Raw genomic sequence first — 18,779 nt, forward strand, 5'->3', positions numbered from 1 at the left:
ATGAGCTGTTCCTTGATAACACACATCGATATTTGATCATTACTTCTGGTATATAAAAAAAGCATGCAACAACAACAAAAGCAGCATGCATTTATATAACACTTTTAATGTAGAAAAGCATCCCAAGGTGCTTCACAGAGACACAATAATAAAAACTGGACGGCAAGCCAAAAAAGGGGATATGAGGGGGGGCGTTTGTACAAAGATTTACGTTTTAGGGAGGGCCTTCAAGAAGGAAGTGGAGGTGGAGGGATTTAGGGAGGAAAGTGCAGGTCATGGGGTCCAGACGGCTGAAGGTACAGCTGCCAATGGTGGGGTGAAGGGATTTGGGATCCACGAGAGTCCAGAGTCCGGAACAGAAAGTTCTGTGTTTGGGAGTTGTAGGGCTGGAGGAGGTTACAGAGACAGGGAAGGATAAGGCCATGAAGAGATTTAAATGTGAGGATGATAATTTTAAATTGGACATGCTAAAGGACTGGGAGCCAATTTGGTCAGCAAGGATAGGGGAGATGGCTGAGCAGGACGTGGTGTGGGATAAGATGCGGGCAGCAGATTTATGGATTAGCTGAAATTTATGGAGGGTGAACAATGAGATGCCGGCCAGGAGAGCATTGGAATAGTCAAATCTGGAGGTGACGAAAGCATGGATGAGAGTTTCAGCAGCAGATGGATTGAAGTGGGGTGGAGGCAAGCGGTGTTACAGGTGGAAGTAGGTGGTCTTTGCGTTGGAGAGGATATGGGTTGGGAAGCTTAGCTCAGGATCGAAGAGGATGCCATGTTTGCAAATAGTCTGGTTCAGCCTGAGACAGTGGCCGGGGCTGAGGATAGAATTGTGGCTGTAGTTTGGAGTTTGTGGTGGGGGCTGGAGACAATGGCTTCGGTCTTCCCAATGTTTAATTGCAGGAAATTGTAGCTCAACCAAGACTGGATGTTGGAAAAGCAGTCTGACAACAAAAATGCAGTGGAGGAGTTGAGGAAGGTGGTGGAGAGGTGCTTGATGGGCAAAGGGGAACGTGGGGCGAGGATTAACAGCAGAAGCAGCTGAATGCATGGCCTTATTTGTAGTAATAAAGAAATCCTTGCACTTGTTGGAGGTGAGGGAGGAGAGGTCGGGGAGGGTTTTAAGGAAACAGTTGGTAGTGGAGAAAAGAAGTTGAGGGGGCAGGGTTATCTTTGCTCTTTAGGATAATCCTGGAGTGGGTGGTTTGGGCAGAGGAGAGTGAGGCTTGATAGCGTTTGATGTGGTCCAATCAAACTTGGTAACGGATTGCTAAATTTGTTGTACCCCAAATACACTCAAGTCTGAACCCCATGGACTTGAGGGAGTGAAGATCGGGGCATACCAAGGGAAATGACCAGGATGGAAGAGAGTAAAGCTTTTGCTGGGGTCAAGGGCATCAAATGTGGAGGTGAGGGAATAGTTGATTAAATCAACAGCTGCAGAAGTATAGTGGCGAATGGAGGGCCAAATGCTGGACAGTAGGCAGCTTGAAAGTACAAATGTAAATGGCCCGGAGGAGAGTTTATTCCAGGGTCACATGTAGAAGGAAGCGGATTTGGAAGGGGCTACGGGGATATGGGTGGTGAGCGATACCAGGAAATTGCTGGGGCTGGCTTTGTCACTGCTTGCGACCATGGGAGTAAAGAGGCCACTTTCGATGGCATGGTCGAGAGGATGGCTGGGGAAAATGGATAGGAAACATAGGGAGGGAGAGTTATCGGGAGGACAGGAGGGCAATGAATTCAGAGCAGAGGAAGAAGGTGAGCTGAGACTGAGATTGAAATCAATGAGGATGAGTTGCTTAGTGCAGAGGGCGAGGGAGGATATGTCGGGGAGAAACTCTGGGTGGGACTTTGGGGGGAAAAAAAGAATATAAGAATGTCCTTTTGGTTGAGATACTGGAAGCCAGCCTGCAGTTATGGAACGTACTCCAGCAACCGTCAGTCGCATTGAGCAGTGGAGAAAATTGTGTGAACAGGGGAAAATATTTAAAATGCAATCGTGCTTTTTGTGGATATGGTGGGGGGGGGAGTTTTGACGTTTGTGCATGGGGGTCTTGCAGTTTTTGTGTACGAGGGTGTTTGAATTTTTGTGCATCGGTTCTTGCATTTCTATGTAATTATGCAGCTCACTTGCTAGTTTTGAAACTGATATCAGGCTGCTGGCTCTCTTGGAAACAGTTCTGTAACCCTCAAGCCCGTTCCCAACAGGTCAATAAGTTTTTAAACATATTCCAATAATTTCTTTTTTAGATTAACATCTATTGTTCAGGGACAGTCTTAACAGCCTGTAACTAAAGTTTAATGATTTTAATTATGGTGTATATTTCAGTTGAAACATCCAAGCTGGATTTTTTCAATTAGGCTACCATTGACCTATTTTTAATCTGATCTCAAGTAAATTCTCAGTAACAGAATTCTTCTTACTCAAGCTTGATCTTATCGGTGTGGTACTCAGATGAAAATAAGACCTGCTAGACATTGAATTCATAGAATATTTACTGGTATCAGCTGATTAACTTGCTAACAGTTAGAATATTCCTTTCCTCCGCCCACCCCCGTTGATTCTCTGTCTTGAAGTATTTGTTTATTCGTATCTGATGTCTATAATTGTGGCCTTTGGATCCATTTTAAATAAGGAGCTTCTAGTCTTGGAGGTGATAAAGGGAGACCAGGTCCTTTCCTTTCTCCTTTCCCTTTGTCCCCCTTCCCAGTTAAGGTCCCCAGGGTGCTCAAGCAATTCATAAGAGCCAGATGGATACAAGCACTTACAGTCGCTTTCTGGAAGTGGGTCACATCTCCGAATTTTGAGATGAAGAACGTTGAGTCGGGCTGGGTGGCCTATGTCGGACAAACAAAATCGGAGATGAATTGAGATAGAAATTTAAAACAGAACTTGTAAACCAGATGCCATTTGGCTGAAACCCATGAACAAATCGGGTAAGTTGCAAGTGAATTATAGTCAGTACTAGATGTGGTACACAAGTTGTATCCCAAAGGTCACAATGTATTCTGAGAACATGATAAAAATGAGGTGAACTAGTACATATAATGTTCCTTTTTGGTTTGGCTTCAAAGCAGCTGCTGGCAATGCAAATTCTGTTCAGTACATTTTTGTATAATGTGGGTGTAGCATCATTTTATGTTTTGAGCATCTTCTTCAAATGATAAAAAAAAAGAATTTTCTGCAATGTCACTTCCATGACTCCTTCATGTATAATTCAAAATTCGTTCCGTACTTCAGAAGTAACGTTACTTTATTCAGTGCCCTTCGGATTGTGCAATCTATTGAATCGGGTAGTGGACCTCTGTGATGCTTTCTCAAAGACTTTAACAAATTGTCTCTTTAATGTTATCACGCGGGAGGTAGGAGGGGTGATGATAAAATAATTCTCTTGGTTCTCTGGACCTGACCATTTTAACATCTGGGACTATTCTACTGACAGCAAGCGACGGCTGTATTGGCAGTGAAAATAATTAAGCCGCAACAGCACAGGGTTTAATGCAAGGTTGCATTTACTTAGAATAGCAGATAGCTACGATTGATTAAAACAAAATATCATTAAGGGTATTTATTGTAACATTTGAACAATTAAGTGATTCATTGTAATCTAGCCCATGCATCAATTTGTTTTTAAGATATTAGCAGATCGCGCGTGGCACTGCTCATGATAACTCTGATGATATTCTGTTTTATAATGAAAGGAGTGTTACATGACGTATTATTCTGCTACAGAGGTGGAACAGTGTTTAATCTGAACTGTCCCTCAAAGCTCTATAGTCTAATTGCTGTGAATGGGTCTATTTGTATTAGAGGTTAATTGCTGCTGTTGAGGGAATTTTGCAGATTGGCTGGTGATTGTAAATTTCTGGCTGTAGGTCGATAACTACTTGTATTTATATAATGCCTTTTAATGTCCCAAGGTGCTTAACATATGATAGAACGGACCAAGTGCTAGTAGACGAATTAGTGCATGATACTGTCCAAAGGCATGGCCAAAAAAAAATAGATTTTAAGGAGGCTTTTAAAGGTGGGGAAGTGAAGAAATAACATGCATTATATAGTGCCTTTCACATCCTCGGGAAATCCAAAAAGACATCACAGCCAATAAAGTATTTTTGAAGTATGGTCATTGTTGTAATTCTCCCCTCCCTCATCTCTTCTGAAGGAGGTGACTTCCTCTCTCATTCCAGCAATTACTCTCATCAAAGTAGCTATTATTCACATGTAAACATTTTGACAATGACTGCCTGAGTTCTAGCTGACTGTGGTGGACATCACAGCAAATCTTGATCCTGTCATCAACCAGCATTGAGACATGTGCATTGCCAATTGGAGTCACTGTATAAAAGTCAAGAGTGGGATCCCTGGCTGATTTACCCCTGACCTGTTGGGGCGGCCCTCGCCACTGGGATGGCCCTCACTATTTCAAACTTTTGACATGTTTAGATGTTATTTCATTTTAACTGCTCCCTTTCACTGTGAAACCACTATCCAACACCAGAACCTGCCTTTGTTGAAAAAAACTAATCTTTGGATGGAGGTTTTATATAGGTGGTACTGGGGAAAGATAACATGAATTTCATGACTTTAGACTGTATAAAACTGGAGAGAACCACTTATTCATTGATTTCCCCTCCTCTAACTGGCATCAGCTAAAGGTACAGAGCTTGTATGTTCAGAGAATGAAGGAAATTGTACTGAAGTTCGGCAATCTTTATCAACTATTCTTTGACGGGAGTGGGAGCTGGGGACACTAAAGTACTTTTCAAAAAAAAAATTTAACTAGGTTCATTACAACACATGTTATAGTGCATTGATTCCAATCGGTTTTCCTGCTAAACATGCAATGCAATCAAAATATTTCCATGCTTGGTGTTTTATATAGGAAAGTTTTTCGATAATGTGTTTGTGTGCATCTCTGATTTTTTTTCTTCTTGTGCTCTCTCCTTTCCCATTGAGTGATGGATTATTATTCTGTACCGTTGGCAAAATGCTTTTGAAAACACTATTGGCTGCCCATAGTACAAAAGCCCCCTAGACAAATGAGGTTTACCCAATCCTCTTCATATCCACCTTTTGATTTGTGATCCTTTTAAGTACCAGAATCCCATTCAGCTGATTCTGTAAACAGATAGTCTCACTCTCCAAGCGTGACTGACAGGATGTTTACTGCAGTGTGTGTGTTTACCAAATGAAAGTGAAAGTTGTCTAAAATCTGCCCTATTCTCCATCACTGAGGACAGGAAAGGGTAAGTCCTAATTACAAACTTCGGAAGAGTGTGCTGTTTATGCGTGTTTGCATAAGAGAGAGAGAGATCTGGTTAAAGCTCCAGAGACATTTTCTTTCCCCCAAGCAAGATACTTTTTTTCCTTTTTTTTATTATTCGATGAGAACCCAATCATGGGAGATTTGAACTACCCCCAAATATACTTGCAAGAAGAGGTAGGAAAGGGAGAATGGAGTTTTTACAGTTACTACAGGACTCCTTTCTTACCCAGTATGTAAGAAGCCCAACCAGAGAGGAATAACTGCTGGATCTAGTAATGGGAAATGAACCAGAGCCGAAAAGTGAAGTCGGTGTAAGGAAATATCTAGGCAATAGCGATCTTAATATAATAAGGTTTAAAATAATGATTGAAAAAGTCATAAGTATGACAAAGATCAAAGTAATAGATTGGAAAAAAGCTGATTTTGGGATGAGAATGGAATTAGAAAAGGTAAATTCTAAAGAAAATTTGACAGACGATAAAGAGATAGAAGAGCAGTGGATAATATTTAAAATGATGATTGAGAGTTCAGGAGAAATATATTCCTCTAAAAAACAAGAACAAAGTAGCCAATAATGAAACGCCATAGATGAATAAAGAGATAAGGGTGAAATTGAAACTAAAGAAGAAGGCATAAACTAAATACATAGACAATAAAGGAGAGGATGACAAAAGGGAATACAAAGACGTCAGGAAAGACGTCAAAAAAACAATTAGGAAAGCAAATAGGAACTATGAACTTAAATTATGAAGGAATATAAAAAGAAATAGTAAAGTATTCTACAGACACCTAAATAACAAAAGAAAAATCAGGATAGGGATTAAGGGATGCACAAGATAAACTCGCAGGTAATGGCAGAAATAGTCAATAGTTACTTTGCCCCAGTATTTACCAGGGAGACTAACAAGGTGGGCATGACATTAGAAGAAAAGATCAAAAAAGATGTTGAGACATTTAAGATGGAAAGGAGGGAGATAATTGATAAACTAATCAAACTTAGAGAGGATGAAACCCCTGGCCTGATGGATTACACCCTGACTTCTTTTGATTAGCACGGGAAGAGATAGCTGAGGCACAATTGCATATACATATAAAAATTCATTAAAAAAGAGAATAGTGCCAGAGGACTGGCGGACAGCTAATGTTATTCCTAGATTTAAAAAGGGAAATAAAAGAAATCCAGGGAACTATAGACCAGTTAGCTTAATATTGGTGGTAGGAAAGATCATGGAATCTTTCCTCAAAGATGTAATAGAAAAACATTTAAAAAAAACAAAAATATAATAAAGAATAGTCAGCACGGATTTCAGAAGGGAAAGTCATGCTTGACCAAACTTATTGAATTCTTTGAAGAAGTAACAAAGAATAGACAAGGGCAATGCAGTGGATGTAATATATTTGGATTTTCAAAAGGCCTTTGATAAGGTACTACATTGTAGAGTCATGACTAACGTCAGAGCATATGGAGTCAGGGGACAGGTAGTAGAATGGATTGCAAGCTGGCTACAAAACAGAAAACAGAGAGTAGGAATTAAGGGTAGCTACTCAGACTGGCAAAAGATGGGAAGTGGTGTTCCACAGGGATCGGTGCTGGGACCACTGTTCTTCACAATTTACATTAACAATTTGGACTCGGGAATTGGAAGTTGAATTTCAAAATTTGCGGACGACATCAAATTTTGTGGTGCAGTTAATACAAAGGAAGAGTGCATCAAAATGCAAGAAGACATTAATAAACTTGCAGAATGGGCATGTAATTGGCAAATGGATTTCAATATAGATAAGTGTGAGGTGGTGCATTTTGGCAGAAAGAATAAGGAGGCCACATACTACTGCTTGGATAATAAGAGTCTAAATGAGGAAGAGGAACAAACGAATCTTGGGGCACGGATACACAAATCACTAAAAGTAGCAACGCAGGTTAATAAGGCCATTAAAAAAGCAAACCAAGCACTGGGGTTCATTTCTAGAGGGATGGTATTGAAAAGCAGAGAAGTTATGTTAAACCTGTATAGAAATGTGGTTAGACCACAGTTGGAGTACTGTGAACAGTTCTGGTCTCCATATTAATAAAGGATATAGAGGCATTGGAAAAGGTGCAAATAAGATTCAGAAGGATGATACCAGAACTCAGAGGATATCCTTATCAGGAAAGGCTGAACAGGCTGAGACACTTTTCTCTAGAAAAGAAAAGGCTGAGGAGAAACCTGATAGAGATCTTTAAGATAATGAAAGGGTTTAATAGGGTAGAAGTAGAGAAAATATTTCCATTTGTAGGGGAGTCCAAAATTAGAGGTCATAAAGATAGTTACTAATAAATCCAAATGGGAATTCAGGAGAAATTTTTTACCCAAAGAGTGGTAAGAATGTGGAACGTGTTACCACAAGGAATAGTTGAGGCAAATAGCATAGATGCATTTAAGGGGAAGCTAGATAAGCACATGAGGGAGAAAGGAATAGAAGGGTATGCTGAAGGGGTTAGATGAAGTAGGGAGGGAGGAGGCTCATGTGAGCATAAACGTCAGCATAGACCAGTTGGGTCGAATGGCCTGTTTCTGTGCTGTAGAGTCGTTGTATCTCTGTCCTGTAATGTAGACTTTCTCCAAATGACAGCCCTTTGGGCTGGGCTGCCATTGATCCCAATTAACAACAACTCTCAGACAAATGCCTTAGTTGGCAGTAATGAAAACTTCGAGACGAGTCAAATTAAGTGAGTTAGCTAAATAATCTAAATGCATTGGAACTTGCGACTATTCCTTTTCTGCTGCACTCTTGCACAGTCTGAGCAGAGGAAATTAGAACTGGATCGAAGAGTGCTCTCCTGGCCGACCTCCCATCTTCCATCCTCCATAAACTTGACTCACTCAAACCTCTGCTGTTTGTATCGCACCAAGTCCCGTTCACCCATCACCCCTGCACTCACTGACCTACATTCGTTCCCGGTCCGGCAACACCTCGATTTTAACATTCTCATCCTATTTTTCAAATCCCCCCATGGCCTCGTCCCTCCCTATCTCTGTAACTTCCTCCAGCCCTAGAATCCTCAGAGATCGCTGCGCTCCTCCAATTTTGGCCTCTTGCACGTCCACGATTTTAATCGCGACATCATTGGTAGCCGTGCCTTCAACTGCCTAGGCCTAAGCTCTGGAATCACCTCCCTAAACCTCTCCTCTCTACCTCTTTCCTCCTTTAAGACACTCCTTAAAACCTACCTCTTTGACTAAGCTTTTGGTCATCTGTCCTAAAATCTCCTTATGTGGCTTGGTGTCAAATTTTGTTTGATAATCGCTCCTGTTATGTTTTACTACATTAAAGGCACAATATAAATGCAAGTTGTTGTTAAGAGGCTGAAACAGAGTGAGTAATTCAACTCCGGTTAAAATGCTGCAGCTGCTGGGATTGCCCCAGTGACTCAATGGGGAAACATGCCACGGAGTTATATAGCCCACAATGGTTCCTGGTTGGCACCGAGTTAGCTGATCTTGGACAAAGGCAGCGAGGAATGTGGGAGGGGCCAATACAATAGATTTTGGTGACCTGGGGCTAGATAAGGAAAACTGACCAGGGTTCCTGCTGATAAGTGAATTTGTGTCATATATGATGTCACATGATAAGATCCAGTTCCTTTCTCCCTGGTGTTTGAAAACACTTACTAAGGCGGCTCAGACGTGAGGACTTTATGCCTGCATAAGGCATAGAAGGGCTTTCGGCAACCATGAGAAGTGGATAGCGAAGAAGAGAAATTTGAAAGGAAAAAGTTTCACCTAATTATAAACTAAGTATGTTGACATTTTTACTGCCTTTTTCCGGTACTAATTAATGTTCCACCTATCTTTAGACTCTGACTGTTTCAAATTCCTGCTTATACATCGACATATATGCTTGTTTACGTAAGCATCTCTGCACTTCAAAATTGAATCATAATGTGAGCTGTTTTGATGTTATATAAAGCTCTATATAAATGTCAGTTATTTCTCATATTATACACACATTATGGATAACGTTAATCCTTTATTGAGGTCAGTAAGGAAGCTAACCGTTGTTGGGATCTCAACTTGCGGCTCAGTATATTAGGTAATACTACAATAATGTGTGACAATAACTGTGGTAATGCCAACTAAGTATAAGTGTCCCATTTCATTGGCTTCCTTTCTGTTTAGAGACTGCAGTACTGGATCCTGCTTCTCTAGCACGGCCTAACTCTCGGGTTCCTTGATTTGTACTCATTACCTCAAATTACAGTCCCTAATTAATCTTGGCATTTGGTTCTGCTAATTTACCTCAACACTTCAGTCCGTATCAGTATTGGTTGTTATAATTGGAAAGCTAACCACTACCATCATAACTTTTTTTTTCTCCCGTAAAACAAAATTAGAATTCTTGAGCATAAAGCTGCTCGAGGGTTTTTTCCAGGATGATTCATTTAAAAGCAAATGCCATAAAATCAGGTTGGTGACACTTCAGCAATAACCAAGATTTTTATGCCTCTTCATATTTACTCCACTTTGCACTTAGACAATGCAAATCTTGTTTCCCCAGCGGCATCACTATAATGCTGTTGGCGACCTGGTCAGTCCAAGAGCGAAAAGGTGCAAGCTCATAATCTGTCTGTTTTATTTGCAGATGTGCAGAGTTTAGAGGAGCTGGCAGTACTGAGTACTTTATCCCTTCTGAAGGGAGACTCCTTTGAGGACAGTGCGATTCAGGAGTTAGAAGCAGCCCAGCGCCAGCTGGTGAAAGAGTTAGCGCTGCAGGAGTGGCTCTGCACACAGGGTCTGGAGCACTACTATCACACGTATGTTTTAAAAGAAAAAAAAATCTTAATATTTCCTTCTTCTCTTTGGTTGTATGCTGTCTCTTTTAGCTGGGAAGGGTCAGACTGTCCAGGAATGAGTGCCTGTTCACAAATGGCATCAAATATATAGCCCTATGACAGCAAACAGGAGGCACAAGCAAAGCTTGGCGATAATGGTCATGTTATTTCTCTCCCTCTCCCAGAGTCGAAAAGTGCCTTGATTGTGAGGCGCTTCATCTAGCAGTCTGGCAGAGAACCCAGTAAACTCCTCACGATAATGGTAGGCAGATGTTGTGAGTATCAGGCATGCTTTGGAATAGACCATTCTACCTATCTGGATTGAACCCACCCTATATCCAGCATCCACCAGTCCAGCCATTGATTTTTTTCTTAACTTTATACAGGCTCTAAATCACTGTAACTGCAGTTATACACAATCCCATGGTTTTCAACAGGGCTGTTTTTGCTTTTGCTTTTATATAAAAAAATTAAATAATTCTGCATTAGTGTGGGCCACAGCAAAAAGCTGCCTTTTCAACTCTAAGATTACCAAATTGGTGTTAATTAGTCAGAGAGCCTGCAGGAAGGTTAATGTGGAAAATTGACGTGTCATATTGCTGCAGTAGGGAGTGCTCCTCTGATGTTGGGAATCAGGTACATTGGGTACAACATAGAAGGGGTGCATGCAACCTGTGCTATACCTGACCTGAGAGTGATTGATGGGGGCAGGTTACTCTGCAGCTAACCTATACTATCCCTTCTCTCTAAGATAAGATAAATTGTTGGTTCTAAGAAACGGGAGCTTTACCTGGCTCTGAACTGTGCTGCACCAGACCGAGGTGTTGAATTTCAGTGCCTTGTTTTCAATTTATAAAAGTCAAATTCAACTTGAAGCACGTTTTATGCGGTACCACTGTACAACCGAAACACAAGTTTTGATAGGATAGTGGTAATTTATTCTTTTCTACCAATGGCTGTGAGCTTCATATAGGTTCAGAGAATAGAACATACGAACAATGACAGACAGGAAAAGACCCTCTGGTCCATCCAGCTTGTCTCACACAATTGTGATATATATTCCCCGCACCACCCAAAACCTTGTGATCTCCTGGGAGAGGCGAAAAACCAGGTAAGAACCCAGGTCAAATTGGGGGGGAAAAAAATCTGGGAAATTCCTCTCTGACCCCTTTGGCGATCAAAACTAGTTCAGGAGATCACTCTGGCCCTGAATTCTATGCATTACCTACCTTTTGTAAGAGGTGATCTCCACCCCAGCCAGAAACATATTCAGTTCTCGCTTGAAGGAATTCAGCGAATCAGTGTCCACTGCTCGAGCTGGCAGCCTGTTTTAGAGATCAACTATTCTCTGGGAAAAGAACCACCTCCTGACATCTAACCTAGATCTGGCCTTGAACAACTTAAAATTGTGACCCACTGGTCCTCATAACCTATTTAATTGGAACAAACTGTCAACTCGAACACAATCTATTTCCTTCATCATCTTATAAACCTCGACAAGATCACCCCTAAGTCTACGTTTCTCAGAAGTGTAGAGTCCCAGCTCTTTTAGCCTGTGTTGATAACTAAGATGCTTTAAACTAGGAATTATTCTAGTGGCCTTCCTCTGCACCCTTTCCAAAGCCTCAATATCACCCACAATGTGAGAAGACCAACATACATACGAACATATGAATTAAGAGCAGGAGTAGGCCATTCGGCCCCTCGAACCTGCCCTGTCATTTGATGAGATCATGGCTGATCTGATTGCGACCTCAACCCTACTTTCCCGTCTACCGAGTATAACCTTTGACTCCCTTATTAATCAGTACTCCACAGAATGGACACAGTATTTCAACTGAGGCCTGATCACGGTCTTGTACAAGGACAAAATAGTATGCTTTGACTTGTATTCAATTCTCCTATAAATGGACCCCAACACCTTATTTGCTCTAGCTATTGCTTCACAGCATTGCTGATGAACCTTTAGAGATCAATGCACAAGAATGCTCAGATCTCTTTCTTTCTCTACCTGCTTTAATGCTTTCCCCTGAAGGGTGTATGTATGCTGAGCATTTGCCCTGCCCACATGCATAACACGGCACTTTTCCAAATTAAACATAATTTGCCAGTCACAAGCCCAATCCCGCAACACATCAAGATCCACCTGAAGCAGTCAAGCATCGTCTACAGTCCTAACACTCGCACAGATCTTGGCATCATCTGCAAATTTGCAGATTGTGCTCCAACGCCTACATCTAGACCATTAATAAAAATAGAGCAACAGTCCTAACACCAAGCAGATCCAAATCCATCTATAACTACTTTCTGCCTTCCAGCCAGTTCTCAAACCAGCTCAGTAATTACCACTAATACCAGAGGCTTTGATTTTGTAGCGAAGCATCTTGTGTGATACCTTGTCAAAAGCTTTTTGGATGTCTAAGTAGACAGTGTCTACTGGGCTTCCCTCATCTATCATCTCGGTGACTTCTTCAAAAAATATAATCAAATTTGTAAGACATGACCTTTTTTTGAAGCCATGTTTGGTCTCTCTAATATATCCCTCTCTATCCAACTAATCATATATTAGATTCCTAATGATTCCATCAGGCATCTTTCCTATTGCTGATGTCAAACTAATGGGCATATAGTCCCGGGTCTGCCTTGTCTCCTTTTTTTAAAGATGGGGACTACTTCCAGTCTATGGGAACTGTCCCAGAGTGCAGAGAGCTATTAAAAATACAGGCAAGGGGCTCTCACAGCACGTGTCCCATCTCCCTGAGGACCCTCGGGTGGATATCATCCGGCCTGGCTGCTCTCTTTTCAGGTTCTTAATTCTATCTAAAACAATATGTTCATCTATATTACTAGTTTTATTATTAACATCATTAAATTCCAACAGTCAAGCATCGTATTCAAGAGTGAAGACCGATGCAAAGTACTCATTTAATATTTCTGCCATACCCTGTGAGTCCTTCGTAACCTGTCCTTGAGCATCCTTCATTGGCTCAAAACAATCTTTGACAGTCCTCTGATTCTTCACATAACTGAAAAAGCTTTCCACAATTGTCTACGGTCTACTTTTCCATTGCCCTTTTAGCTGATCCAGTAGCAGTCTTCGTTTTCTTTAGCTCTTCTTTGTACTTAACTCTGTTTAGTTGAGTATTAGATGCCTTTAGATTGTAGAAACATTTTTGTTTACATCTTATTTGTCTTTGTACATCACCAATCAGCCACTGTAGCTTTTTCTTGCCACACTCCCTTCTTTTGACTTTGGGTGCATATTTATCTTCCACATTTTTTATCTTGTTCTTAAAAACTTTCTGTTTGTATTCTACATGGGTCTGATCACCACATTGGTACCAGTTTCCATTGTCAACTTAATGTTGTATAATTGAGGTTCCATTGTAGTGTCCCAGAATGTATGTTTGTGCTGTGGTTCTTCATACAGTAAGATTCAAATCTTCATCAGGTGATCCCCGTGATTGTTTGGGAGATGGAAGAAAGGTTGGTCCCCACAATGGGGTTGAAGGGTGAGACTTCTCCTAATGGACAGTTATAGAATGGCATTGGCATTGGCAGAAGCTGAGAGCAATTTTACGTTCTGGTCCAAGCCATTGGGTTAGATTATAATGCATTAAAATGGATTGGCAAATGGTTGGCTGGCAGACAACAATGAGTAGTAATACATATAAATGATTTCAAGGAAGAAATTATGTCCACATTTGCAGACAATACCAAATTGGGAGCAGTGGAAATTGATGAATGTCAATACGCACAAATTCAAAAGGATTTTGACTAGCTCAAACAGTGGGCAGAGAAATGACCGATGCAATTTAATACAGAGGATACTAAACTTATGAGATTTGGCAGAGGGAAGGTTGATGTGGATTATGTGATAAATGGGAATGTACTTGAGCTATCAGAGCAGGAGAGAATTCTTGGACTTTTACTGGACAGGTCACTAAAACCATCAGTATAATGTTCCCAGGCTGTTAAAAAAGAAAACAAACAGAATGCTGGGATGCATAGCAAGTGATTTAACATATCAGTCCACAGAGGTCATTTTAAAACTGTATTTGGCCCTCGTGAGAACGCATCTGGAGTATTGTGGGCAGTTTTGGTCTCCCTATTTCAAAAAGGATTTTGAGTTATTGGAGGGGGTACAGAAAAGGGCTGCACGGTTGATCACAGAACTGAGAAAAGATTGACTACCCTGGATCTTTTCTCTCCTGAAAAGCGAACACTGAGAGGGGATAAGACAGAAGTGTTTAACATTCTGAAAGGTTTGGACAAATTGAAGTCAAATAAGCTTTTCTGCCATATGCAGAATGTAGGAACGAGGGGTTGTTGTTTTTGTATCTTTATACTCTTCCCATGGAGAATAGTGTGAAGTAATGGAAGGATTCACAGGCTGATTTGCAGTCTGACAGGCTGCAAGGTGAAGGGTGGTTAGTCCTATTCGGCAAAAAAGTTTTATGGGTTTCCACATCCCATATGAAGAAGGGGAAACACCATACCCACCTTGTGAGTATTCCGCTGGATGTCAACCCAGATTCAGAGCCAGTGGCCTGGTCTCCACTCGCTGGTATTGTCTGGAGAGGGGTTTGAACCCTGCATCTTCTGATTCATAGGCAGTCATGTTTACAAATTAAGGACAACAAAAGAAAATAGGAAATGCAAGAGGAAATTGTTTTACTAAGAGTGGTAAGTATGTGGAACAGATTACGGATGGTTGAACAAGCAACTTTAATGGGTTTCAAGAAGGAATTAGACAGGTTCTTGTTGTCAAATGAGATTCAGGGTTATTAAAAATGTGCCAAGGGAATACTGAGGATAGGTGAGTTAGATCGATCAAAGATCTTCTCCTGCCTGAAATTGTTATGATGTTACTAATATAATGTATATTTGCGCATTAATTTCTTTTCCCCATCTCCTTTCCTTCTGAGGCCAAGCCTAATTGTGCCTCATCTGGAATTCAGGCATGCATATTTTCTGCATAAGTTGCTGAATGGCAATCAGGAGTGGGAACTTTGGCTGATTTTCCCTTCTTAATCCTAGGCTTTGAGGCCAACTATAACCCCACTACTATCACTTGAGATTGGCATTGAACCTGAGGCCCATCTGGTCTGTATTCAGTGGATAAAGTCTCAGCCATTGTGAGAGCTTTCTGGAAAGTTGCAACTCATCTTTCCATCTTAAGTAATCATATATATTTTTGATCAATATCCACTTTTTGGAATATGCTATTTCATCATAATATATGGTGTTGTCTTCAAAATTCGACAATTTACCTTTGGTGCTTTTGTAAGCATTAAGGACAGGATGAATCTGTAGACTGATCCCTGAGTAGCTACCCAATTGAAACTATTACCATTAATAAGAGCCTTCTGTTTCCTATTACTTACCCAACTAATAATTCCAAATTACACATTCAACCTGTGAGCAACATAAGAATATCGGAGAATATTTTGGCGCAACAGCCACTAAAGACAAATGTGAAACAATGGTCCTTATCTCAGTTGTCTTCAGCTTATTTTTTAAATTGAAAGAAACAGAATGTAGCCGCATAGTCCATAGTCGAGGTTCACAACAGAAGAGAAGATGATTTAAAACCAAGAAATAGTGATTGGGTGACACCAAACCTTTTCAGGTTTTAAAAGTTTGAAGATTATAGGAAGAAGAAAAGATTGAGAGAGATAATGAGTTCCATGATTTTGAGGTCCTGGGAAATAGAGGATTATAGATTATGAGACTATGCAATGAGCCATGATTTCAACACTCGATGTATGAAGGAGGATGGTGCAGATGCAACTTGAGAAGAATGAAAGAGGAAAGCTCAAGAGGAGCATTCATGGTGGTAGTATTGATTAAGGAGTAATAAATTGTGTTAGAGAGAGGTTGGAGGTGCAACACGAGAGACAGATTGTCTATTGGACAAGCTTTATCTTGTATGCTCCCTGGGAGAGTGTGAGTTGTTAGAAAAGCTTCTCTAGAAGTAGCAGCATTCAAGTCTTGGTTGCATTTAGGCTTGATAGAGAAGTAAGATTTGTTGAGGGAGAAAGAAGTATTTGGTGCAAAAAAGGGTTTTGTAGCCTGTTATGATGGCACTGGCTTCTAAGTAAAGGTGAGAGAAAGCCCTTCAGCTAGGTTCTGTTTCAGAACAGGAGTATTTTTCACAAATTAAAAGCAAAAAACCTCAAAAGTTGGAAATCTGAAACAAAAATGAAAACCGCTGGAAACGCACAGACCAGTCCACATCTGTGGAGAGAACAGACATGTCAACGTTTTGGGCTATGTCCACCTTTAGGGCTGAAAAATGAAAGACGAACAAGCGTTTTAATAGCATCAGAAAACAAGGAGGGGAGAGGGGGAAAATCAAATAGATAAACAAATGCAGAGAGGAAGTATCAGTAAATTAGTTGTTGGGTGATCTAACAATCACCTCAGTCAGGCAATGGAAAGGAGTATTAATGAAGCGAAGAATGTGTGAATAACTAAGGCAGTGAGAGACGCATCCGTAGAAAAGTTGAGAAATTGAAACACAGATAACCTGTCCATCAGGTGTGAACTTAAATCAGAAAATGCTGGCAACACACTGGATGTGTCAGTTCCAAAAAGAAAAAAAGGCCAAAGTTAATTTATTTCCCCCCTCCCCCAGCACTGTGTTCTGAGGTTTTCACCCCAAATGGCAACCCACTCCTCCCCACCCCCCCCCCCAGACACTGACAGACCCACCCTCCATCACCAGCACCCTTGAACATTGACTTTAATAGCTTCAGGCCTTATTTATATCCTCCATTTTCTTCACAACAGTTCACTTGTCTGTTCTCTCTGCAGGTGCTGACTGGACTGTGTGATTCCAGCAATTTCTGTGTTTTTTTGTTGTTTCAATCTTTTTTTTTACCTTTTTCTTGCTCCTGCTTCATATTTACTCTCTGATGAGACAGAATTTGACTCATTTGCCTTTTGAATGCTTTAGCAGAGCACCATCTAGTGTACCAGGTAGTTTATGAATGACTCAAGGCCTAAGAAAATTATTCCTAAAGTTAGCTTAGCTCATGGATTTTCTTAGCTTACTTTGCCTTCCCGTTCTCCTTTGCTGGTTTTTACATAGTAGCCCTTGCTGCACCTGTGTTATTGATCCTCTTCCTTGTTTAAAACTTGGACCTTCTCCAATATCTTCGGAAAGTGCAGATATGTAGCATGCACCACTTCCCTACCATCGACCAAACCTATCCTCAGCATTCCAATAAATGTATTCATTTTTAAGATGATTGGGTTGCATTTATCCTCTTTTCTCACTAGATACTCTTGAATTATTTGCTTTCTAATGGACGCCAGGTGTCAAACAGTAGGTAGTTGGCTTAAGATGCAATATCAGTTTTTTGATTCCTTGCCTCCATACAGGCTGAAATCACTGGGCTGCAGCACCCTTACTGATCTGATCCAGTTTGACGACAAATTGCGGGTAGCTCTCACAGCCTGGAGCTACTTCTACGGCGACTACCACAAGTTCGGCAGCAAGATTCTGCAGATTTCAAGGGGGCATCTGGAGTGGGAGCACAAGCTAAAGCTTGTTCACAACTTAGCCCAAAGGCGCAGAGTTGAAAAGTGGTCTGTGGGTATGTGAAAATTCAGCTATTTTCAAAAACGTTTTGCTGCTTTTCCTTTTTTCCTCAGTTTGGGGGAAGTTTTTGTGTCCTTAATTTCAACTCTTTTCTTCAGTGGGAGCAGTGGTTTTTGCCTCTAGTGTCACACTTTGCACTGTAAAGAGAGACCTGATGTTTGTCGTCGTTGGTGAGTACATTTTGAATTCCTTCCATAGAGCACACCGGGGTTGGCAATCTCAGTGATTGAGCTCTTTGAGGGGAGGGCTGCATTTTTTTTTAAAAAAAAGAATTACTCAAACACACAAAAAAAACTTGCACCAATACTTCAAAAATAATAAAAATTCAACAAGTCTGCCAGACCAGTGAGAAAGGTGGGATTGTCGGGTTGCAATACTTGGCTTCCACCAGCAGATGCTGCTAGTGAATTTAACATAGCTCACTGGTAGCACCAGTGACTAACACCAAGCACAATTCACCCTGTCTTATAGCACTGTCTTTGGAAGCCTGACAGCAAGGGATTTTTTGTAGAATAATTTTTCATCTGGTTTCTATGTTAGCCAAACCACTGTTAGAATTTGTGTCTTTTTAAAATATTTACACGTTCCTATTTTGTTAATTGGAAAAAAAAATTGTCAGATGAGGTATGATTTCTCTACTCACGTACAGGTGGAATCGCAGTTTCCATCTTAGCGTTCTTCTTTACTGTCAAGTTTCTTTGCGAGCTAGTGGCACGGGTCATCAGCTTTCTTCAGAATGACAACAGAGGTAGGCGAGGGAACCGCACCATCTACGACTATGTCCGTGGGAACTACCTAGATCCGAGGTCATGCCTAGTCACCTGGGATTGGAAGGACCCTCAGGAAGTAGGGCGCATCATGACCTTTAGAGTACATGTGAGTAACAATATTGGAAATCTCACTGGTTTGAAGTTTGTTGCTGTTTTTTTTAATATTTAAGTCTTGCTCTCTCGTCTCATTGCACAGGTTAAATCTAGACCATGTGTAGTCTTCAGGTGAAGTGGGGTGAAAGTAGCATTACCAAACCACTAGGATTGTCCTAGAGTCTCCAGGAATTACAGATTAATCTCCATGACACTGCTAT

The 18,779-nt window shown here is 40.9% G+C and overlaps 2 protein-coding genes across 4 annotated transcripts in view; one reads left to right on the plus strand and one right to left on the minus strand.

Annotated features, from left to right (window-relative positions):
* fcf1 (FCF1 rRNA-processing protein) overlaps window positions 1–5,521 on the minus strand; it is a 28,671-nt gene extending 23,150 nt beyond the window's left edge. For 2 of the 3 annotated variants that reach the window (XM_067991998.1, XM_067991997.1), the window contains exon 1: window positions 2,773–5,519. The gene's annotated coding sequence lies outside the window, so the exon portion shown is untranslated. Of the gene's footprint in view, window positions 1–2,772 lie in introns of all 3 variants that reach the window. The other variant, XM_067991999.1, reaches the window with a different exon arrangement.
* The window catches only part of arel1 (apoptosis resistant E3 ubiquitin protein ligase 1), a 104,707-nt gene that overhangs the window by 9,384 nt on the left and 76,544 nt on the right, over window positions 1–18,779 (plus strand). Inside the window, exons 3-6 of the mRNA XM_067991996.1 lie at window positions 9,897–10,068; window positions 17,476–17,690; window positions 17,794–17,865; window positions 18,345–18,571. Coding sequence (XP_067848097.1) covers window positions 9,897–10,068; window positions 17,476–17,690; window positions 17,794–17,865; window positions 18,345–18,571 — 686 coding nt within the window. The remainder of the gene's footprint in view (window positions 1–9,896; window positions 10,069–17,475; window positions 17,691–17,793; window positions 17,866–18,344; window positions 18,572–18,779) is intronic.

The sequence above is a fragment of the Heptranchias perlo genome, chromosome 10, assembly GCF_035084215.1.
Source record: "Heptranchias perlo isolate sHepPer1 chromosome 10, sHepPer1.hap1, whole genome shotgun sequence".
Classification (NCBI taxonomy): domain Eukaryota; kingdom Metazoa; phylum Chordata; class Chondrichthyes; order Hexanchiformes; family Hexanchidae; genus Heptranchias; species Heptranchias perlo.